Below are 18880 nucleotides of genomic sequence, written 5' to 3' on the forward strand. Positions count from 1 at the left end.
ATTAGTGCTGTCATGGCAGAACGTCTAAAGCACATACTCAGCAACTTCTTGTTCTGTCTTTCCTGCCAGTTGGCCAACCAGCAGATGAGTGTCTGCCAGCTAATCAGTAATTTCTGAACCTGCAGATGACATTCCTCAGTAGCAGCCTTTAGAGTGGGTTTCCAGTGCTCTGGCACAAAGATAGTAGCATTTTACTGGCTTCAGCCTGTTTTACATAAAGAGAGGGAATCTCAAGGAACAGTAGTATGTGACCCAAACCTAGTGAAACCAAATTCATAAATGCTACCACTCTAGAAATAGAACCTTCCTTTTTTATTTTCAATTAAAGCTGAGTTAACAGATAACTGTAAAAAGGGCTGATTTCACTCATACTCCCATCCCTCCAGCATATTCTTTCTGCTTCAATTCTGTTGGCACTAGCACTTTGGTGTGCTAAACTGGCAAACTATCTGGGCATCCCATCTTCTCAAGATTTAACTATAGAACATGGGCACGTTAAGTCCTCCTTTTCCACACAGCCAATCTGTAACGGTAAGAACACATGAATTCCAAAGTAGCCATCATGATATTTAATGACTTAGCCAGAGACAAAACAGAGCAGTTTCCCAAACTGCAGTCCAAGGAACATTTGCTGGTTGGATGGCACAAAGTTTCCTTCTTTCTAGATGTTAAATAATATTAAGAAACAAAATGCATGAACACTTTCCTAAGATTATTTTTCCATGTGAGCTATCATGACAGTTGCTACAGGGATCTTACGTGCAATCACTATATGTACCCTAATAAATGGGAAAGTTAGCAATTCACAGAACCAATCCTATTAAACCACAAATGAATGTCTGAAAAACCCCAGGCTTTCAAGGATGAGTAAGAATGGCAAGATGGTGATGGTCAGAGCAAAAAACAAGCAAACAAAGCAACTGACTTCAGCCTCAGAAACCAAGGGGCTTTTACATTCTTAAGGGAAAGGAACTTGGAATCACTAAGTACACTCCTCCAAAGATAATTTTTTTAAACATGATGTTGATAATACTTACGGTAAAAGAAAGGGACAAATTCAACAGTGAGGGAAGCTGGTTTATACTTCTGTCTGCTCCTTTCAACTGTACTAAGGAAGCGTCTGCAATTACATTAAAAAGATACACCAAAGAAATTAGATATGATACCTTTGATTATGACTTACTTACTAATTTATGACTTCATAATAGAAAACACTGCCAAAAATCAGGAGTTATCTTTTGCCTACAGGATCATGAAATAGTAAAGTAGTATTTCATCCTGAAACAATGAATCACAGCTAATCCCATATTTACTGTTCTGCTCCTAGAAATACCTTAATTTTTTACAATATGGTATAGTTTAAAGAAAAAAAAAAAGCCAGCAATCTGTTATTTAGTCCATCCTTACTGTAACTAAGCTACCAGCTAGACTGGCAAATTTATTAACCATGCAATTTGAAATGGACACAAAACATCATTATGGGTTCACTGGGGCGGGGGGACCCACCATCAAATTAAAGGGATCTAATTCTACTGATACACTTATAAACTTCTTTTCAAACATAGAATATATCTATACTGTGATCTTCAATAACTTCTTTTGCCCTAATACAACCAGGTCTGCCTTCCCCATTTCTTTTGGCTTCCTTGTTCCAGCAGTTTAGAAAAATGGGCCAGTTTTTGAAAGGAGAAAGCAATGGAAGGACCTTCATGTTGGTCAGTTACAACCAAACACCTCTTAGTATTACCCTCAAATTTAATATTAAAAAGGTATTTAAATCATATCCAGTTTCCAAAAGCATAACACTTTTCTGTGGTGTGATTATATTAATTCATTGCCAAATTCTGCAACTTCATTGGTTGTAAATTCACTGATTTTGAGTACGTATACTCTACCTAAAATAGCATGAGATGTGCTGGCATTACCTACACTGAATCTGAAAACAGCTTACCAGTGTGCTGGCAAGCCATATGTGAGAACTGGTGTCAATTCATGCTCAGTCCTAGGAAAGGGGAATTCTCATGTTGCACAAAAATACCAGAAGTTATGATCCTTACGTGCTCTTTAAAATTTTGTGCACAATGATTTAAGCTGTTATTGAGAATACTACCTTTTGTTTCCATAACAGCCTCATGAAACCTGCAGTCCATGCAGTGTTATGGCATACTGCAGGTGTCAAGCTACAAAGAAACCCCAGCAGTCAAAGTACACAGCTCATGCGATCCCCACTCTGCACAGAGTCAGCCAAGTGACTTGCTGCACAAATACAGTGCTAGCTCTACAGAATGTATGCTGTGAGAATGGACCTGAGGTTTTACAAGACTAGGTAACATGAGTTATGATCTCTCTATGCCTTTAGTTATATGCATGCACAGGTCCAGTATTTGATGCATGTCAAAATGGTCTTGATGGAAATAAAATTGAGGACCTAAAGGAAAAGCAGCTCTGAATGATGGCAGCAAGGAGCAAACAACAACTTCAGCCCTTGTACACACAGCAGAAAAACACGTTAACTATAAAAGACTATATACATTTAACATTATTGTAATTAATTTGGGGCTATTAAGGGAGAACTGTACATGAAAAAGATCTCACAGAAATTTGTAAGAGGTCTCTGAAGAGCCAGTTATAGCAGATAAAGTGAATCACTAGCAGTTTCAAAGAACAGGGCCTGTGCCTAGAATGACAAATTAAGCAGCTCAGAAAGCCGATTTTTTGGCTCTAACTCCCACCTTTCAGAAAGCCTCACAAACTCAGCTTTCCACTAAATGGAACAGGAGGTATTAGTACCCTGACAACTTTGGTGGCAATGAAGTTCACCTTCAAGTACACCTGCTTCATGATGTTAATTTTGGTAGAAAAACTATTTCATTAATGCTATTCTGAAGAGTGTTATCTTTGGGAAAAAAAACCCTAAAACACAGTATCAAGTGCTCAAGGCTAGCAGTTGTAAAAATGCAACAGCAGAATATACATGTAACTACTTTTTAGTTTAGTTTGACATCAGGCAGCAGTAGTTCTGTCAGAAACTTTACATATTTATCTAAAGTTATAATAAACCACATTATGTATAATCCTGTCCTAGTCCACACATACCCTGCAATTCGCTGCCTCCAGTTTCGATATGGATCATAGAGACTTTCACAAAAAGCCAATGCATGTCTCACAAATTCTTCTATGGGGGTCTGATCTGCCACTTCTTTTTCTTTTGTTTTGCTTTTTAACTGAGGGAAAAAAAGAAAGCTGTGGTCAGAAGTTTTCTAGAAGTTGAAAATTAATCTTGATCTTCTCCAGAACAGTTCTGAGCCCACAAACTGTTCCCCACACACTATTATTGAAAAAGCAGATCATACAAGCAGGAGCAGAAAGTATCAGATGGCAAAAATAACAGATGAGAATTGTTAACCACATACCTGTTGAATGTATAACGTAGTCATGGTGATAACATGGTTAATGTATGAACACATCCCAATCTCCTCCACATTAGCCAAATTTCTATGAAGACAACAAAAACCACAGAAATGGACACAGTGTACCATTTGAGGCTAGTTCAAACAATGTTTGTTTTAGTGTTCTATCTATAATCATACAAAAGTATATCAGCATTTCAAACATACTCTCCAAAAGACTGCATGTACTCAAATGTTTGTAACAGTAACAGAGCTCAAGTTTTCTTCAAACAGGAAGGAAAAAAAAGGCCTGAGCCACGCTGCTGTAGGCCAATTCCATCTGGAATTCAGAGTTTCAAAGGTTAAGCAGATTCCCAGGACACTCTAAATAGAAAGCTCAGAAATGGCATCTGATAACAAAGACCGTAACTTCCACTCCTCCCACATTACTACTCCATACACTTTCAAAAACTTTAGCAAACATATTACCTAGAAGCATTTATTCACTTTAATTCTCCCAGGAGAACAAACATCTAAAATTATTTTAGAACATAAATAAATCAACAACAACAAAGAAATAGCATGCACGTTATTTCTCAGTCTTAAGGACAAGTCACAAGGATCAGATACTGAAGTGATGACATAAGGAGAACTTTTCAGCAATTACGTAAGACCAGTAACAGCTTTTAATTCAGAAACACATTACCACCACCTACTCAGCTTGTATTTAATATTCCAGGATACTTAAACACTGCCCAACAGCCCTTTGTATTGTTTCAGGGGTAATGAGAGCCAAAGGACTCAAAAAAAAGCTGTTTCAAATACTCCTCAGAAAAGGAGATTCCCTATTATATTTTATCACCTTCCTCTCTTAATGCAGCTTATAATAGAAAACTGAAGAAATAGTGAGGAATAGAACCCTGAAAACAGTTTATTCACCTGCTTCAACAGAATTACAGAATAAGGCATAAGTTTCAGTGTAACGTCAGTTTTCTAAGCTGTTTATGGCATTATAAGCATGTTAAGAATGTGAAACAGTTCTTCCTGTACAACTGTCTCTCAAGTTACTTCATATCCAAAACTTGTTACAAGTGCGCCTTTTCTTTTAAAAGTATTTCTTATACCAGATATACCATATCTTGAATTCCCATAGATAAATCTTATGTAATTACAAGGAATTTAGTGTCTAATCCCCTTCTATTCCATTTCTCATGGCAAACATTATTGCTAAGATTTTTGCATTGTTCCCCTCTCTCTCCTTTATTCCCTCTTCCTTTATTTTGAAGACTGTGAGAAGTGGCATTTCTCTGTTTCTATTGGGAAGTGTCAAATCACACTGCATGGGCCATTAGAATCTATATTTATAGATGGCATCAAGATTTCTGAAACAAAACAATAGCCTTGCAGAGGTAACAATCAGAACAAATACCTGCAAAGTATGATAAAGAATTTCACAAGTAAAAGTGACAGAGCCTGCTGCTGCTCTTCTAGTCCATCTGACATTTTCTGGACGCACTGTAGCAGCTGAAGCCTAAGGACCTGAAGAATGTTATCGGGAAGCAGTGATATTCCTGGAGGAATGTCATCCACCCTAAAGAGAAAAACCACACACAAAATTGTTAATCATGCAAGTGACATGTTACCAATCAATTTCAATGTGCTCATTCCAATAAGCCTATATAAGAAAGGTTACTGAACTGATGGCTCACAAACACTTTCTAATGAACCACAAGGAAATGCTTGGTGGCAATATGCCAGCTTGAGCTTCCTTTTCCCCAGTAATGAACTGCATTGAAAAAAAGTGTTAAAAATTCATTAAGTGAATTCCTAAATGCTCCTCCATGCAATGATCTGCCTTAACTGCCACAGAGAAATTGCATGATCTTCAGCAGATAAACGGGTGGCCTGGCAAATCCCTAAATAAGGAAAGGGATGGCCACAATGGAATGAAATGTGAAAACTAAACACATGGGGAACATTTTTCAACTTTCCACTGAAGATTAAAAGTGTCCAAATAAATGAGATGCCAATTATTAAGTAGTTATTGAAGCCCAGTTGGTATTCATCTACAGAGAAATTCATGTCTTTCTTACATGAATTACAAAAACCTGTACAAAATAAGATTAAATACAAAAAGAAAGCTGCTCACAATAGTATTAAACAAAGGAAGACTTGAAAATCGGGGTCTGAATGCGCAGGAGAGGGAGCTCTCAAAAATCAATCTGACTTTTGGCACACACGTTTTGCATGAAAAGCTGACCCATCCTTATCAGTTTCTGGATATCATTAACCCAGGAAATAGGTTTTTTCTGCTATCTAATTATTTTTAGGAGACAAAAAGACTGTTCTGTTGTGTTAAATGTAACAACTCTACCAAGTTGGCCCTGAAGAACATTACGTACTCTTTCCTATTGTTTTTACTGAACTGAAACATTTTTAGAAACACACCAGTGAGAACCAAAAGAAGAAGAAAAAAAAAAATCACAAATAAAACCAGTAACTAAGCCAATGCTCCAGGAACAGCCATACAGAATCCCATTTCAGCAGCAGTATAGAAATACATAGATGTGTTAGAACATTCTCTGGGATGCAGACTGTTTATCCACTGTTGCACATACTAAAGAGAGTTTGCGTTTGGCATCAGCTGTTTACCCTGATACATTCTCTATGAACTGTACACAGGAAAAATGAAGACACAAGCAAGAGCCTTACAGCTTACAAAAGCCTTCAACCGTGGCCAAAGCCGGGGGAAAATTAAAACAAACAAAAAATTCAGCTAGCTCAAAAAGTCACTAATATGACACTTACATACATACATCTGTGTAAGAATAAGCATCAAAAAGTGTGGAGAAATGCAATGACTGACACTAAACACTGTGATACTGATTATTTGAGGGAAATGGGGAACAATACATTATTTAGCTTCTAAAGCTGAAAAGGAAGGCTATATAGAAGGGAAAAACTGAGACCTAACTTAGTAAAACAACTAGACAGGTATAAGTGACAGCAAGCTCCCATGTCCTAGAAAACAAGTGTTACCTATATGTATACAGAGGACCAAATACTGTTCATTCCCTTGCCTCTTCAGATTTGTGCAATTTGCTTTTCAGATCATGGGATTCAGGAATCAAGGGATTCAGAGAGTTTTAACACAAATTTTAAAGAGCCTAGGCTCTAAACTGATAGAAACACTAACCACAAAACTGAGAGCAACTGTTTTTTTCCAACACAACTGCCAAGAAAGAAATTTTAATTCCTGTGAGCAGCTTCACCCCTCAAGATGCCAGCAGATCCATACCCTCTGGGACTATAAGCGCAGCTCCTCATAATCTGATAATTCATTATCTCTGTATTAGGAAGACCATGACTTTTGACAGCTGAAATCATATATCCAGAAGTAATTTCCCTAAAATGGCCAACAAGTCTTTTTCAGTAAGACCATAAAATCCTTTACAAGAGAGCAAACAGCATACCCTTCATGCCTCACATCCCAAAGAATGTTTTCTCTGCAGTAGCTGCCTGTCTGTGCTATTGCACAATCCATGAGAATTTACTGCCTCATGCTAGACTGGCACAAGAAATACTAATCAGGATTACTCAAACTGAATATCCTATAGAGCATATAAATAAATATTTATAAATAATCAAACTTATTTTCATTCCAGCACAAATTAATACTGCATCACCACAAAAATCTAAAAGTTAAACTTGTCCAGAAAAACTGATACTACATGTCCACAAGACTAGATGCGTAAACTAAGTATTTCAAAAGGAAGAAAAACTAAAAAAAATCTCAAAAGTCATACCTTAACTGACATTCTTATTTGACTGCTGCTACCCTACCTCAAAAATATGAAAAAGACCTCGACACACTTGGGCGTTTTTTATTTATGATTTCCTGCATTATATCAACATGGCTATGCAGCAATATAAATTACCGTTTCAGGTGTTTGAAAAGAAGTTAAATTAGTCTCTAAATTGTATTCACCTATTACAGCTCAAACTCACACACTGGGACTTTCAACCTCTCCTCCGCCAGCGGTAAGCACTTTAGAACAAAGTGCTGTAGATAAACCAGGCTTTACTTTTCAATGACCATGAAACCATGTAATCAGCATTCCTATCATGATTCCTGCATCATTTTTATGTGGGTTTTATGTCAACAATTAACAAAGTACGGTTTCTACAGTACTTTGCATGAGCTTCCTTTAAGCTCCTTTGCTCGAGGATCATGCAAACCAAAAGACAATTCCTCTCCTTCAGTGAGAGGGAAAAAACCTCCCACCAGCTGGTAAAGGTTTTATCCTTTTCACATAAATACATATGAGATGAATAAATGTTTTTAGGGAAAGAACAGACAGGTACACTAATCTTTTGTGCTCAGTGCTCAATGCTCAAAGCTGTCAGCATAGCTATTTTCACTTTTTCAGCAAAATCACCTCATCTTTCCAGAAAAATAATTGAAAACACCATTAATGAAACACTTCACTTAAAAATATAGGGTAGATGCACAAAGATGGAGGCAGAACTGAAGCTGTATAAGCCTATAAGCTGCATAACTGTATAAGCTCTACTTATACAGTCAAATCATACCAGTGGATACACTCATTCTCTGTATTCAGAGACTTCCTAATTCTGCACTACGTAGCATCTTTCAGATTTCAGGAAATTATATATTTTAATTTATAGAAGAAATACTCATCAGTTAAATCAGCAAGTGACAGCGGCAATTAAGAGTCCTTCTTTCAGGGAAAAAAAAAAAAAGCAAAACACTAACAGTTTCATTACATTTTTTAAAGTGGTGTTTTCTTGGATGCTAAATAAACCACATAGTTTTACATTGACACAAACTTCATGCCTGTCTTCTAAAAGGTTAATTTTGTCCAGCAGTCTGGACAAGCTTTCTTCTCCCTAAACAGTTTCTCATTATTTCCTGGCATTTGCCCTTCAGTACACAAGGTCTTCCAGGCATATAGCTGTAAAGCATACTAAGATTTATATAAGGAAAAAAAAAAATAGTATTAGTCCACGCAGTTTCTCATTTCAGCTAGCATCATATATCATTTCCAAGATGAAAAGACAAAATTATTTAATAAGCAACTCCAGTAAAAAAAGTTGAGTCCACAGGGTCCTATGGCCCCAAGAGAAGAGTCACTGGAAATCAGCATTTGGTGGTTCCACACTGACCTACTTGTTCTTTTCTGTGGGCTCAGTAATAACAGTTCCACAATATAAATGCCTGCAATATAAAGTGACAAACCCCAGAAAGACACCACTTTTCACGTGCCTGATTATCTCACAAATCCAAATATGGGCAGAAACTGCAATTCTTTGTTAATTCTAATCTCTGCTCTCAAATGTGTAATTTTTAATCCAGCCATCAAAGCACTGGCATGATCCGCCCTCATCCCTATGTTGTTTTGATACATTTTCTCTACATCTGTTACACAAACGAGTCTAGATCCACATGGGCCTATTCTTCCAGACTAAATCACTAATCCTGTCATTAACCTCAGAAAAATACACTATTTTTATGCTCACTAAACCATCATTTAGCACAATGAAGATGCTGCTGTTGTTCTGCACAACTAAGCTTCATGGTTGTTTTTTATATTTTGTTACCAAAAACCAAAACCAAAAACCACTTAAAAAACCTGAAGTACCAAGATATCTTTCTCTTCCACTGTTCAGATTTCAATATTAAGTAGAACATTAAAGATAACCTGTGTCAAAGAATAAACTTTTTCCTTAAATAAACCCAGTAAGATTCATTCTTGACACTGCAAAGAAAACAGATCTTCTGAAAGAGCACAGATTTAATTTGAAGGTCTTGCTTATTGGTAATTGCACTACATATTTTGCATTCATATAGGCATTATGAGGAAAATTTTAATACAAAGAGCCAAGAAGCCCAGTTTTTATCCACTGAGATCCAGTTGCAGCATTCTTCATTTCCTTGTAACAGTATAGGCTATCACTTACACTTCAAACAGGATCTGATCCAAAGCCCATTAAAGAATTTCCATTGATTTCAACAGGGCTTGGACTGCAGCCATCATGGAGGGAGAGCCATTCTTTGCATGCAAACACCAGCAGCAATATCAGCTATAATACTGACACCAGTTCTCATGATTTCTGAATTCCATAACATTTGCTTTTTCTTAAAACCATTAGTTCATCCAAGCATCTCAAAAGCAGGAGAAAACATCCAGTGCTTAAGTTTCTACTCCTCATTTGCAAAGTTAGTCTTGAAAACACAACCCTTGGAACACAGCAAATTCAAAATACTAAACATAGAACTCTGAAATTAGACTTCAATACCGCCTCAGGATTATATCTGAGAACTTGTGGTCAGCAACACGAGTGAAGTCAGCAATACTCTTGCCCTGAACTGAAGTTCAGGGATGCAAACACAGAAATCACTTCAAAGTCTATCATTTGTGCATATTTTAATTTTTAAAAGCTTTTCAGCTAAGATACCCAAGTCTGTCATTAAGCATTTCATCTCATCCTTAAACTTAAAGCAATCTCTGAAATAAAGTTACAAAATTTTACCTACATCTTACTTATCTTCAGTCACTGCTGAAACAGATACCAAACACTAATATTGACTAATACTATTTCATTTGCAACATATAATGAATACTTATTCCAAAATGCACAAGGAATAATGATTATATTTATACGAGCAAGAACAAGTGAATACTCATGCCATCTCCTGGTATAATGCAAATACCAGTATTTGCCTAGTTTCATCACTCCCAACTCAACTTGACCTTCAAAAGAATGGGAGTGCCACTCAACAATTAAAAAAAATCTTTCTTTTGTTTAAAGGCAGTATTGCCATTGAACAAGACTGGGCTCTCACCCAGGTCTGTTTCAGACATCAAAGATGAACAGGTCTGTAATTCTACATACCTAGTTGGCAGCTTCTCAAAGTCCACATCCAGAAACTGTTCATAGCTAGAAACAAAACTATCCAACCAGAGCTTCAGGTAATCTGGATCTTTCTGTAAAAAAGAAGAGAACATTAGGCAATATTGCACTCAAGATCATCCATCAACAACTCTGTAGGACTAACTTGAATGGAAAGCTTTTCTTGAATGCACTTCAGCTGGGAGAAGGCAGGGAATATGTAAATTTTTAGAACTAAAATTAAAAAATCTGTGTCCTTTGAAATTCTCAGCCATGTTGTGCTGATATGACATTCTTGCTCTATTCATTAGTTAATGTGTTCCTACTTCCTGGTACCAATGCCAACCAAAGCATTTTAGCTTCTCCTCCTGCCAACAACATTTACTTATTCTCCAGAGTATGTAAATACAGCTTTACAAAATTACTAGTATATTCTAGTCTTGATAGCATAGACATTAGCACACAACACTCTCTATAGCTTATAAAATTAAACAAGAACTCCTACAACAATCCTAATCGCAAAATAATTTGCTTTTTGTTTCATTCATTGATCAATATGGCAGCTAGCAGCAGACTAGAGCCAGATTAAGTGTTCCAAGAGAAAATGCAGAGCCTGTGACTTGTATTCTAGATATCTATAAAACAGATAAGAATTTAAATTTAGGCTTCCTAGATGTTCTTAGAGCACACAGACTCTGTTCATGGCTCAGGGCAGGGTACTATGCCAGCAGGGAGGACAGATACTAGAAACTGAAGGATCACCAAACATACAAGACTTGCAAAATCAACAGGTAAAGTGTATGCCAGAAGCATTTGGCTAATTAGATGTTGGTAACTCAGGGCTAAGATAACACTAGGAAAAAAAATATTTCTTCTAGCTACTACTAATCTATCTGCTTTAATAATGAGGCTTATCTTATGCCACATTGTTAGACTGTTATGTTCAGGGTCATACCCTGGCAAACCCAAGATAGTCAGACAAGTCACCTCTGAGTTTGCTAGCCCTAAACCTGAAATCACGTCCAAGCTTTGTATTTCCCAAAACACCTGTATTTGTCATTTACTCCAGACCATTGTAAGTAGTACAACAGGATATTTTAACATAGAAGAAATTCAAAGGACATTAAGACATGCTCTGAAGGAGCCACCTTGCAATATAAATTTGCATAGGGAAAAGGTCTGCCCCTGGGGAGCTGAGAAAAGATGCTAAAAAAAAAAAATTGTTATTTTTTTTCTTTATTCTTACAGAAAATTCCACTCCATTCACTTTGGAACTGGATCACTACAATGTGGGAGTACCACACCCGGGATCCTCAAGGACAAGAAGTTCAATTTTAGTGCAAGCGCTGTAAAACTCAGCTTCACTGCAGTATATTAGTTTACTGTCTTTTGACTGAAGATGAAATGTCATTATCAATGCAGCCTGAGAAGCCTGAGGCAGTGGTTGCTGCCATTTTAGTGTTATGAAACTGAACAACCTCTAATACATTCTTTTGTCACTCTCGCTGTTTCCCATCTGAAAGCTCAAAGCAAGATGGGAGAAAAGAGGATACTTTCATGTGATGTGTATTCTAGGTATCTATAAAAAAGATAGGAATTTAAATTTAGGCTTCATACTTGTTCTTAGTAGAGCTGACAGACTCTGTTCGTGACCAGCAGTTCCTCAGGGCTGGGTACTGTGCCAGCAGGGAGGACAGATACTAGACCACCACAAACCACCACAGGAAAACTCTGTCAAAACATGCCATTTGAGATAGTCTCATTTTAGAAGTCAAGCTGCTTAATTTTCAGAAGCAAGCTGCCAGACCACAGCTAACATAGGACTGTACAGTCACATCCGTTAATACACATCCATGCAGTCCCACATTCTATGTAATAAATAATTTTCAGAATAGCTTTAAAATATTTGCCTGAAGTATTAGAGATTTTAAATTGTTTCTAAATCTACTCCCTAATTTATATAATTTTGCAACAGTTTTAATCTTTTTTATTCATCCTTCTCCTCACCCTTTTCTATATCTCCACCCTTTTGCTTGTTGCCTTTAGTTACCACAGTTGTTCCCAAATAGCAGATTATTTCCCTGCAGTGTTAAGACCAAGGAGCAATCTGCAAACAACTCTTACACACACAGTATTCTGGGGCAATGTCAATGTAAAAGAGTCACCAAGAAAGAGAGACACACACAGTACTGTCAGTGCAAAACTAGCTATGTACAAAAGAGCCTCCCAAGGGAAAAAACACAAAACCAACCAAAATAAAATAAAAACGGAAATCCAGAATCTGAAGCGCTGCAAAACTTCAGACCACCTTTCCACTGCAAGTACAGAAGTTATAAAGCATAGGAATCCCCTTCTCATTCTAGACTTCACTCTTCCTCATGCACCTAAAGACCCCTCTAACTCAAGCAAGAAATGTCAGAAACACAATTTATTTCACTGTCACTATCAATTACATGAAATGTGTTCAGATACTGTGACAACAGGTGCCAAATAAAACCCTCAGCTAGATACATCTTATCTGATTATTTGCTTCCACTGTCTTTACTGCATTTTCTTGTTAATTTTTCCTCATTATCTTACTTCCCCTTCGTCAACTTCATTCCTAATCTCTCCCTCCTTCATAGTCTTTCTTCTCCTCATCTCTGCTTTTATTCCCATTTCAATGGTTTTTCTTTAAGTCATCACTCCCTTTCTTTTTCTGTTCAAAATTTGTCAAAAGAGTGTTACATCCTGTAAGTGTAATGTAGCCTTGTCCTCACATTTAATATGCACTGAACTACCAAACAGTTAGGTTAGCTTAAACACACACCTACTACTTGACCTCAGGATGAAATTGCAACATAGAGAATGAAGGAAGCTGTTGAGAAAAAAAATAAATTCAAGGTTTCCAAGCTACTGGTTTAAACTACAGAGGTTGACAGATTATCTCAACCAGGTGACCACAGAAAACTTATTTCTCAGGTTCACAGATCAAACACCTTGAAAATCAAACCAAAAGATGGTCAAGAAGTAAAACTTGCTGATATCCCAAAATTACAATCATTTGTTGACACAGCTGAGGCTGACTGCTAGTTGTTGACAGTAAACTTTTGTAAGAAAACTCAGTTTTTCTTGGTCACATACCATGAAGGAAGCTGTGCAAATAAGATCATTATCCAACTTAAAATTGCTTTAGCAAAAGGTTATGGATGAGAGAAGGGGAAGAGGAGGACAAAAGACAAAATTAGATTAAATGTCTGCTTGCTCCTTTTTCATGATACAGCCCAAATCAGCTTCAATATTAAGATTAAATTAAACCTCCTTAAACTATAATGCCTTTGCAAGAGTATCAGCGCAGACTAGCAGTAAGAGAGAACATTGGCAGACAAAATATACAAGAAAAGGCAATTACATAAACACCAAGAGTAGGCCACAGATGTTACAAAAGACCAAAAGTTTTTGCTTACCTGTAGTGCACATACTGCTCAATTCACTTTGCCACTAAAACTCCTCCCAATTCTGGTAAAAACTAAGAACTGCAATACTGTTTGATCATTACCTGCAGCACACTATTTAACCCAACTCCTTTCTACCTCAACCCCCTGACAATCAATTAATTATATATTATTCCAAGTTATTAAAATCATCAGCTTTGATATCAAAATAACAGGTAACACTACTGGTATATGCCAGTAGAAAACAGCTTACACAACAGCTGATTCATTCTGAGTCAAATCTAGAGATTTCCACCCAGACAATAGCACTAACTCAACACCACTTGGGAAGAAAAAAAAAAATAAATCATGGATGCAAAAAAGTAAACAAGATCACCTAGCAACATAAGAAACACTACGAAATAAATCTCCATTATAAACCACCTAATAGAAGTATGCCACCTCTCCAGAAATTAACCAAAATTAAGACTTATGAACTAGGAATACATAATTCCAGGAAAAAGTAACCCAATATTTAACAGTTTTGCTACAAATTAAGACATATAAGTTATTTCAAAGATGTTAGAAACAGAAGTTAAAAACAGCTTTCAAAATTTGAATCTGGCCCAGATTTTCCTTTTTATTAGCAGCAATCACCCCAGACACATGCACCAGTCACCTGCTGAAAGCTGCAAGAAATCTAGATTTTTACTGAAGCAGTTTTAAGAAAGAAAACTTACAATGGTATATGTTACCCATGGCAAAGCATACAAAAATGTCCATTCCTAAAACACAGCTAAATACATACCTTTCTGAAGACCAGCCTATGTGTTTCAAATGCATCTATTTTCCCAAACCAGAAGCATGATGGTTTAGGAGAAAAACCGTCTTTTTACACTGGTTTAAAATTATAATATCATAATAAAAGCAGACAGTATTTAATGGGTATCAGCTGCTTCCTGTGTACCATGTACACTGCAATTATCCTACCCAGCATCTTTATCTTGAACTCAACTTTTTTTCTTTGAGGTCAGCTGCTGCCATTTCATCTGAAATTTAAATTCAATGGATTTTAGAATTTAATTCTGTTTAGTTCTCTTCCCACCCAGCTTTTCAACTATTTTCTCATGACATTAGTGGTAAACCACATTAACAGCAGAACACAAACTTACCTAATTTTAACATGGATACATTTGTGTTCTTCAATGCCAGATCAGCTTTCCAAGCCCATACATGTTGCAGTCTGACAAATATCTGTGTTACCACCCGGCAGAATATTGCATCCTATGGGTATGGCAATACTTCAGATCTGTGTTGCTACTGAGAGCTACATATCACTGAACTGCAATCACGGATCCAACTGATTCACTGTAAAAATTGTTAGCTTCTCCATCATCTCTGCAGCCGTCCTAAGGAAGCAGTGTAACTTCGCCAGACCATAATAAAGCATCTTAAATAATCAGAAGCCTTATTACCAGTAAAAGCAGCGAAACCTATGTGTTTAACCCCAGCCAGCAACTAATCACCACGCAGCTGTTCACTCACTCTTACCCCCGTTTCATAATTACCCTTTTGTTGTCATTCTGCAGACAGGTAGCTGGAGGCTGTCAGACAACAGCTCCAAATTGTTTTCCGTGGTGCTATTTGAAGATGCACCATGCTTTTAAAGCACAGCTTACAAATCAACGTGTTTTGATAACACACCACAAGGACAAACTGATAAACCAATTTTAGACTGGTATTCTTTCCCAGCCCTGCCACACACACTCTGCAGACATGCCCTATGAGATCAGCAAGAAATGCAGAAGGAAATTTTTGATTTCTACAACAGCAATAAAAGCAGAAAGAATCTGTAGATAGTAATAAGACATCTTTCACCAGTTACAACTTTCCAACCACTAGAAAAGATAAGAAAATGTTGATTTTCAAAACCTTGCAGATAAGTCAGAAGCCTAAGCATTTCATTTATTTACCTGAAACTTGCCTAGCTTTTGTGCAGGACAAATTTCTGTACTTTATTTTAATAATAATTCATATACAGAAACTGCATGCCTTAAAACTTCTGGAAGATAATTTCTTCACAGCTTGAAATTCCAAGAAGCCAAAATCCAATTTAAGTGCCATTTGTCTTTAGTGATAAACTGAAACAACCAGAGTTTTCCCAAAGCTATCTTGAGGGTGTCATTGTAAGGATATGTGCAAATCTAAAAAAAAAAAAAAAAAAAAAAAAGTAAAAAGTCCTTTAGTTGATAGTCATAAATCGGCAGACTAAGCTTAGACTTCTGAGTTCAACATATTGTAATGAAGGCTATGAAACTGCTATAGCAACAACCAGTCATTCACCTGCAGTAATAAAAAGCATTTTAATCCTATTAAATCAAACATAGCTTAGAGCACCTGAAAGTGAATATACTTCCTTGTTCCCTCCCCTTCTTAAATACTTCTGGTTTTCTTTTTCAAAAAAACAAAACAAAGAAAAACTCAACAGCAAAACAACACATCACCCTTTAGGCCTCCATTTTCATAAGATCCTCTCGGCACAATAATAGTTGTCATAGCTCTTTACACTTTAAGAAGAGACTGCCAGGCCTGAGCAGTATAGTGTTTCTAACAGGTACTGAAAAAACCCACAATCTAAAAAAAAAACCCCTACACCAATAAAACCCACCACAAAACATCCAGAAGAAGGGGTTTTTTTTGTTTTTACCAACACAGTTAATACAATGCTAAAAAGAAAAAGAAAAGTTGCTAAATAAAAGCAGTCTACTGGTCTACAGTATGCATAGCAATACTGTGGCTACACACTGCCAAACAATTAGCAAGTTTCCCATGAGATCTAACATTTTATCAGTTGCAATATGTGTATATATAAACTCTAGGCAAGGCCATCCTAAGACTTGGAAGAACTGTGAAACAAGGTCTCAAAGCTAATATCAATTTTAGCATTTAACAACACTGAAACAAAGTCAGTAGCAGAGAGGAGGTCTAGCCTAATGTCTATCTGACAGATAGAACATTCTTTAAGGCACTGAAGTGAAAAAAAAAAATAACCAAAACCTACACTAAATTGGGACAGGCTCCTGTCTTTGATATACTACATTATCTAGAAATTATAATAGCTTTCTCTGCTCTTTATGAGGACTGATGAAATGAATGACAAAGAAATGTTCTAATCCAGACTTTTTTTTTCAGTAACTAGTTTACCTATGTAAGAAGGTCAACAAGAATTTTTTGCCCAGTAATATCATTTTTCAAAATCATAACAAGCCAGATAGTATTGAACCTCTACAGCTTACTCTTAAGTTAAATGAAAACATTTTACACAAAACTGGCATTGAAGTTCTGCCACCGAAAATCTTTATAGACCTGTGCCTGTGGAATACAGGCACATTTACCCAAGGTTTCAAATCGACACTATTTACATATTTATGTAAGTGTTGCTTTTAGATGTAACAGTAACTTCCATTTCTACTAAGGTTTCAAGCAGACACACACAACTGAAAGGGCAAAGCTCAGTACAATTTTTATAGCTACGTCCAGGAAGTGTTAGTTGCTAAAAACAAAAGCTGGATCCACCCGAGGCTATTTGCAGTGTCGTGTTCCATGCTCTAAAGGCAAAAATTCCCTGCAGGGCAGTTCAGAGTCCGACTGTCAGACAAGCCCGACTTGTTTGACAAGACAGTTGTTTGAAATCGTTAAATTTAACATGCAGTCATCAAACAGCCAGCCTGGTCTGACTACTGTGCGCATCGGTCAGTCAACCTTCAAAGTGGATTTCAGTTTAGAAGCACTACCATAAAATCTCACTGGTGGTATTAGAGTAACTAGTCCCCCTTCCCCAAGCATCATGTTTAAAATAAGCATAATCCCTTGGTGTTAAGGCTGAATTAGACCTACAAAAAGTAACGTTAGGAAATTAAACATGAAATACTGCCTTTAGATCACTGGTGAGTTTAATAGTCTTAAAACTAATTGAAGTAGTCTGCATAATGCAGAATTGTAGAACATTTCTCAACGCTGAAATAAACTATTCATTGGGGGATTAGAAGGTTTGTTTTAAGGGAGCTTTTTCCTCTTCTTTTTCAGACACAAAAGGCAACATTTTCACCATGAGATCTCCTAGCAGCCTTTATTCTGAAATATGTCAAAGTGCTTATGCTTTGAGTGAACCTTTCAAATCTGTAAAATACCAAAACAAAACCTGAAAAGCTTTGTTATAGCAGCAGTATTACTGTAAGAATTAATAAAGGACTTAATGATAAACCATTCTAAACTGGCTAAACTGCCTTGATAAATTCAATCAGTCAATTCTGAAGGAAAACACCTTTAGGCTCAACTTCCCATTTTAACCACAATAATTTTTGAATCAACTGTTGATCCAAAAGAACTAAGACTCCAAGTAAGTAATTATAAACATCCTTTTTCAAAATTCACACAAGCATTCTGTTCCATTTTTGCAATTAAAAGAAAAAGGCGGGGGGTGGTGGTGGTGTATTTTGTTTTGTAAGTGGTAGTTGCAGCAAATCATGATAGTAACAACTATTTTGGGACAAGTTAAAAAATTCCATTTAGCATAGACATTTACACCAAAACAAACCTATAGCTGTCAATCGTGATAAAATTTATGCCACAAACATTAGAAGTCTAAATTAATATATTTCTTCTCTTTTCAAAACAAGAACAATAATTACAATCTTTCACTAATGCCTTAGGTTAAAGAAAGAGACACTTATCTGAAAGTTTTTACTCAATTTCTTTTCTACTTCAGATCCCCAACAAAACTGGAAAAACAAAATGAAAGAGTTTTCTTACTAACATGGAAGTAAAGCCTCTATTTTTCTTTCTCTTGATCTTTTTTTGTTGTTGTTTTTGAGTAACAGTACAATTACAGCCTTGTAGCTTGGATCTGGCATGTGACTGATGCCCAGTCATGGGATGATTCCAGTGAATCTGAACGCAGATTTTAATGTCTTCACATTTGATAGAAAGTACCACTAGGCAAGTTCCAAGTACAAGCTGGTATACAGTATTTCAGCCTTCTAGAGTCCCCTACACCAGGCACTTACCAGGAATTTACCATGCTGTGATGACAATAAAATGTTACATTATATTAACATTCACTTTTCCCATCAAAGTTGACATAATGAGCCAAGAGTGGTAAAA

At 36.5% G+C, this 18880-nt stretch overlaps 1 protein-coding gene across 13 annotated transcripts in view; it reads right to left on the minus strand.

Moving 5' to 3' along the window:
- NBEAL1 (neurobeachin like 1) overlaps positions 1 to 18880 on the minus strand; it is a 91478-nt gene that overhangs the window by 60622 nt on the left and 11976 nt on the right. For 10 of the 13 annotated variants that reach the window (XR_012629448.1, XR_012629447.1, XM_074873022.1 and 7 more), the window contains exons 3-7: positions 10308 to 10399; positions 4819 to 4980; positions 3414 to 3495; positions 3097 to 3224; positions 1038 to 1120 (exon numbers count right to left, since the gene is read on the minus strand). Coding sequence is in view for 11 of the 13 variants with exons in the window: in XM_074873022.1 (XP_074729123.1) it covers positions 1038 to 1120; positions 3097 to 3224; positions 3414 to 3495; positions 4819 to 4980; positions 10308 to 10399 (547 nt within the window). In the remaining 2 variants the exon portion in view is untranslated. Of the gene's footprint in view, positions 1 to 1037; positions 1121 to 3096; positions 3225 to 3413; positions 3496 to 4818; positions 4981 to 10307; positions 10400 to 11921; positions 11982 to 14889; positions 14983 to 15690; positions 15922 to 18880 lie in introns of those variants that run through there. The other 3 variants (XM_074873024.1, XM_074873025.1, XM_074873026.1) reach the window with 3 other exon arrangements.

The sequence above is a fragment of the Strix uralensis genome, chromosome 6 (assembly GCF_047716275.1).
Source record: "Strix uralensis isolate ZFMK-TIS-50842 chromosome 6, bStrUra1, whole genome shotgun sequence".
NCBI lineage: Eukaryota > Metazoa > Chordata > Aves > Strigiformes > Strigidae > Strix > Strix uralensis.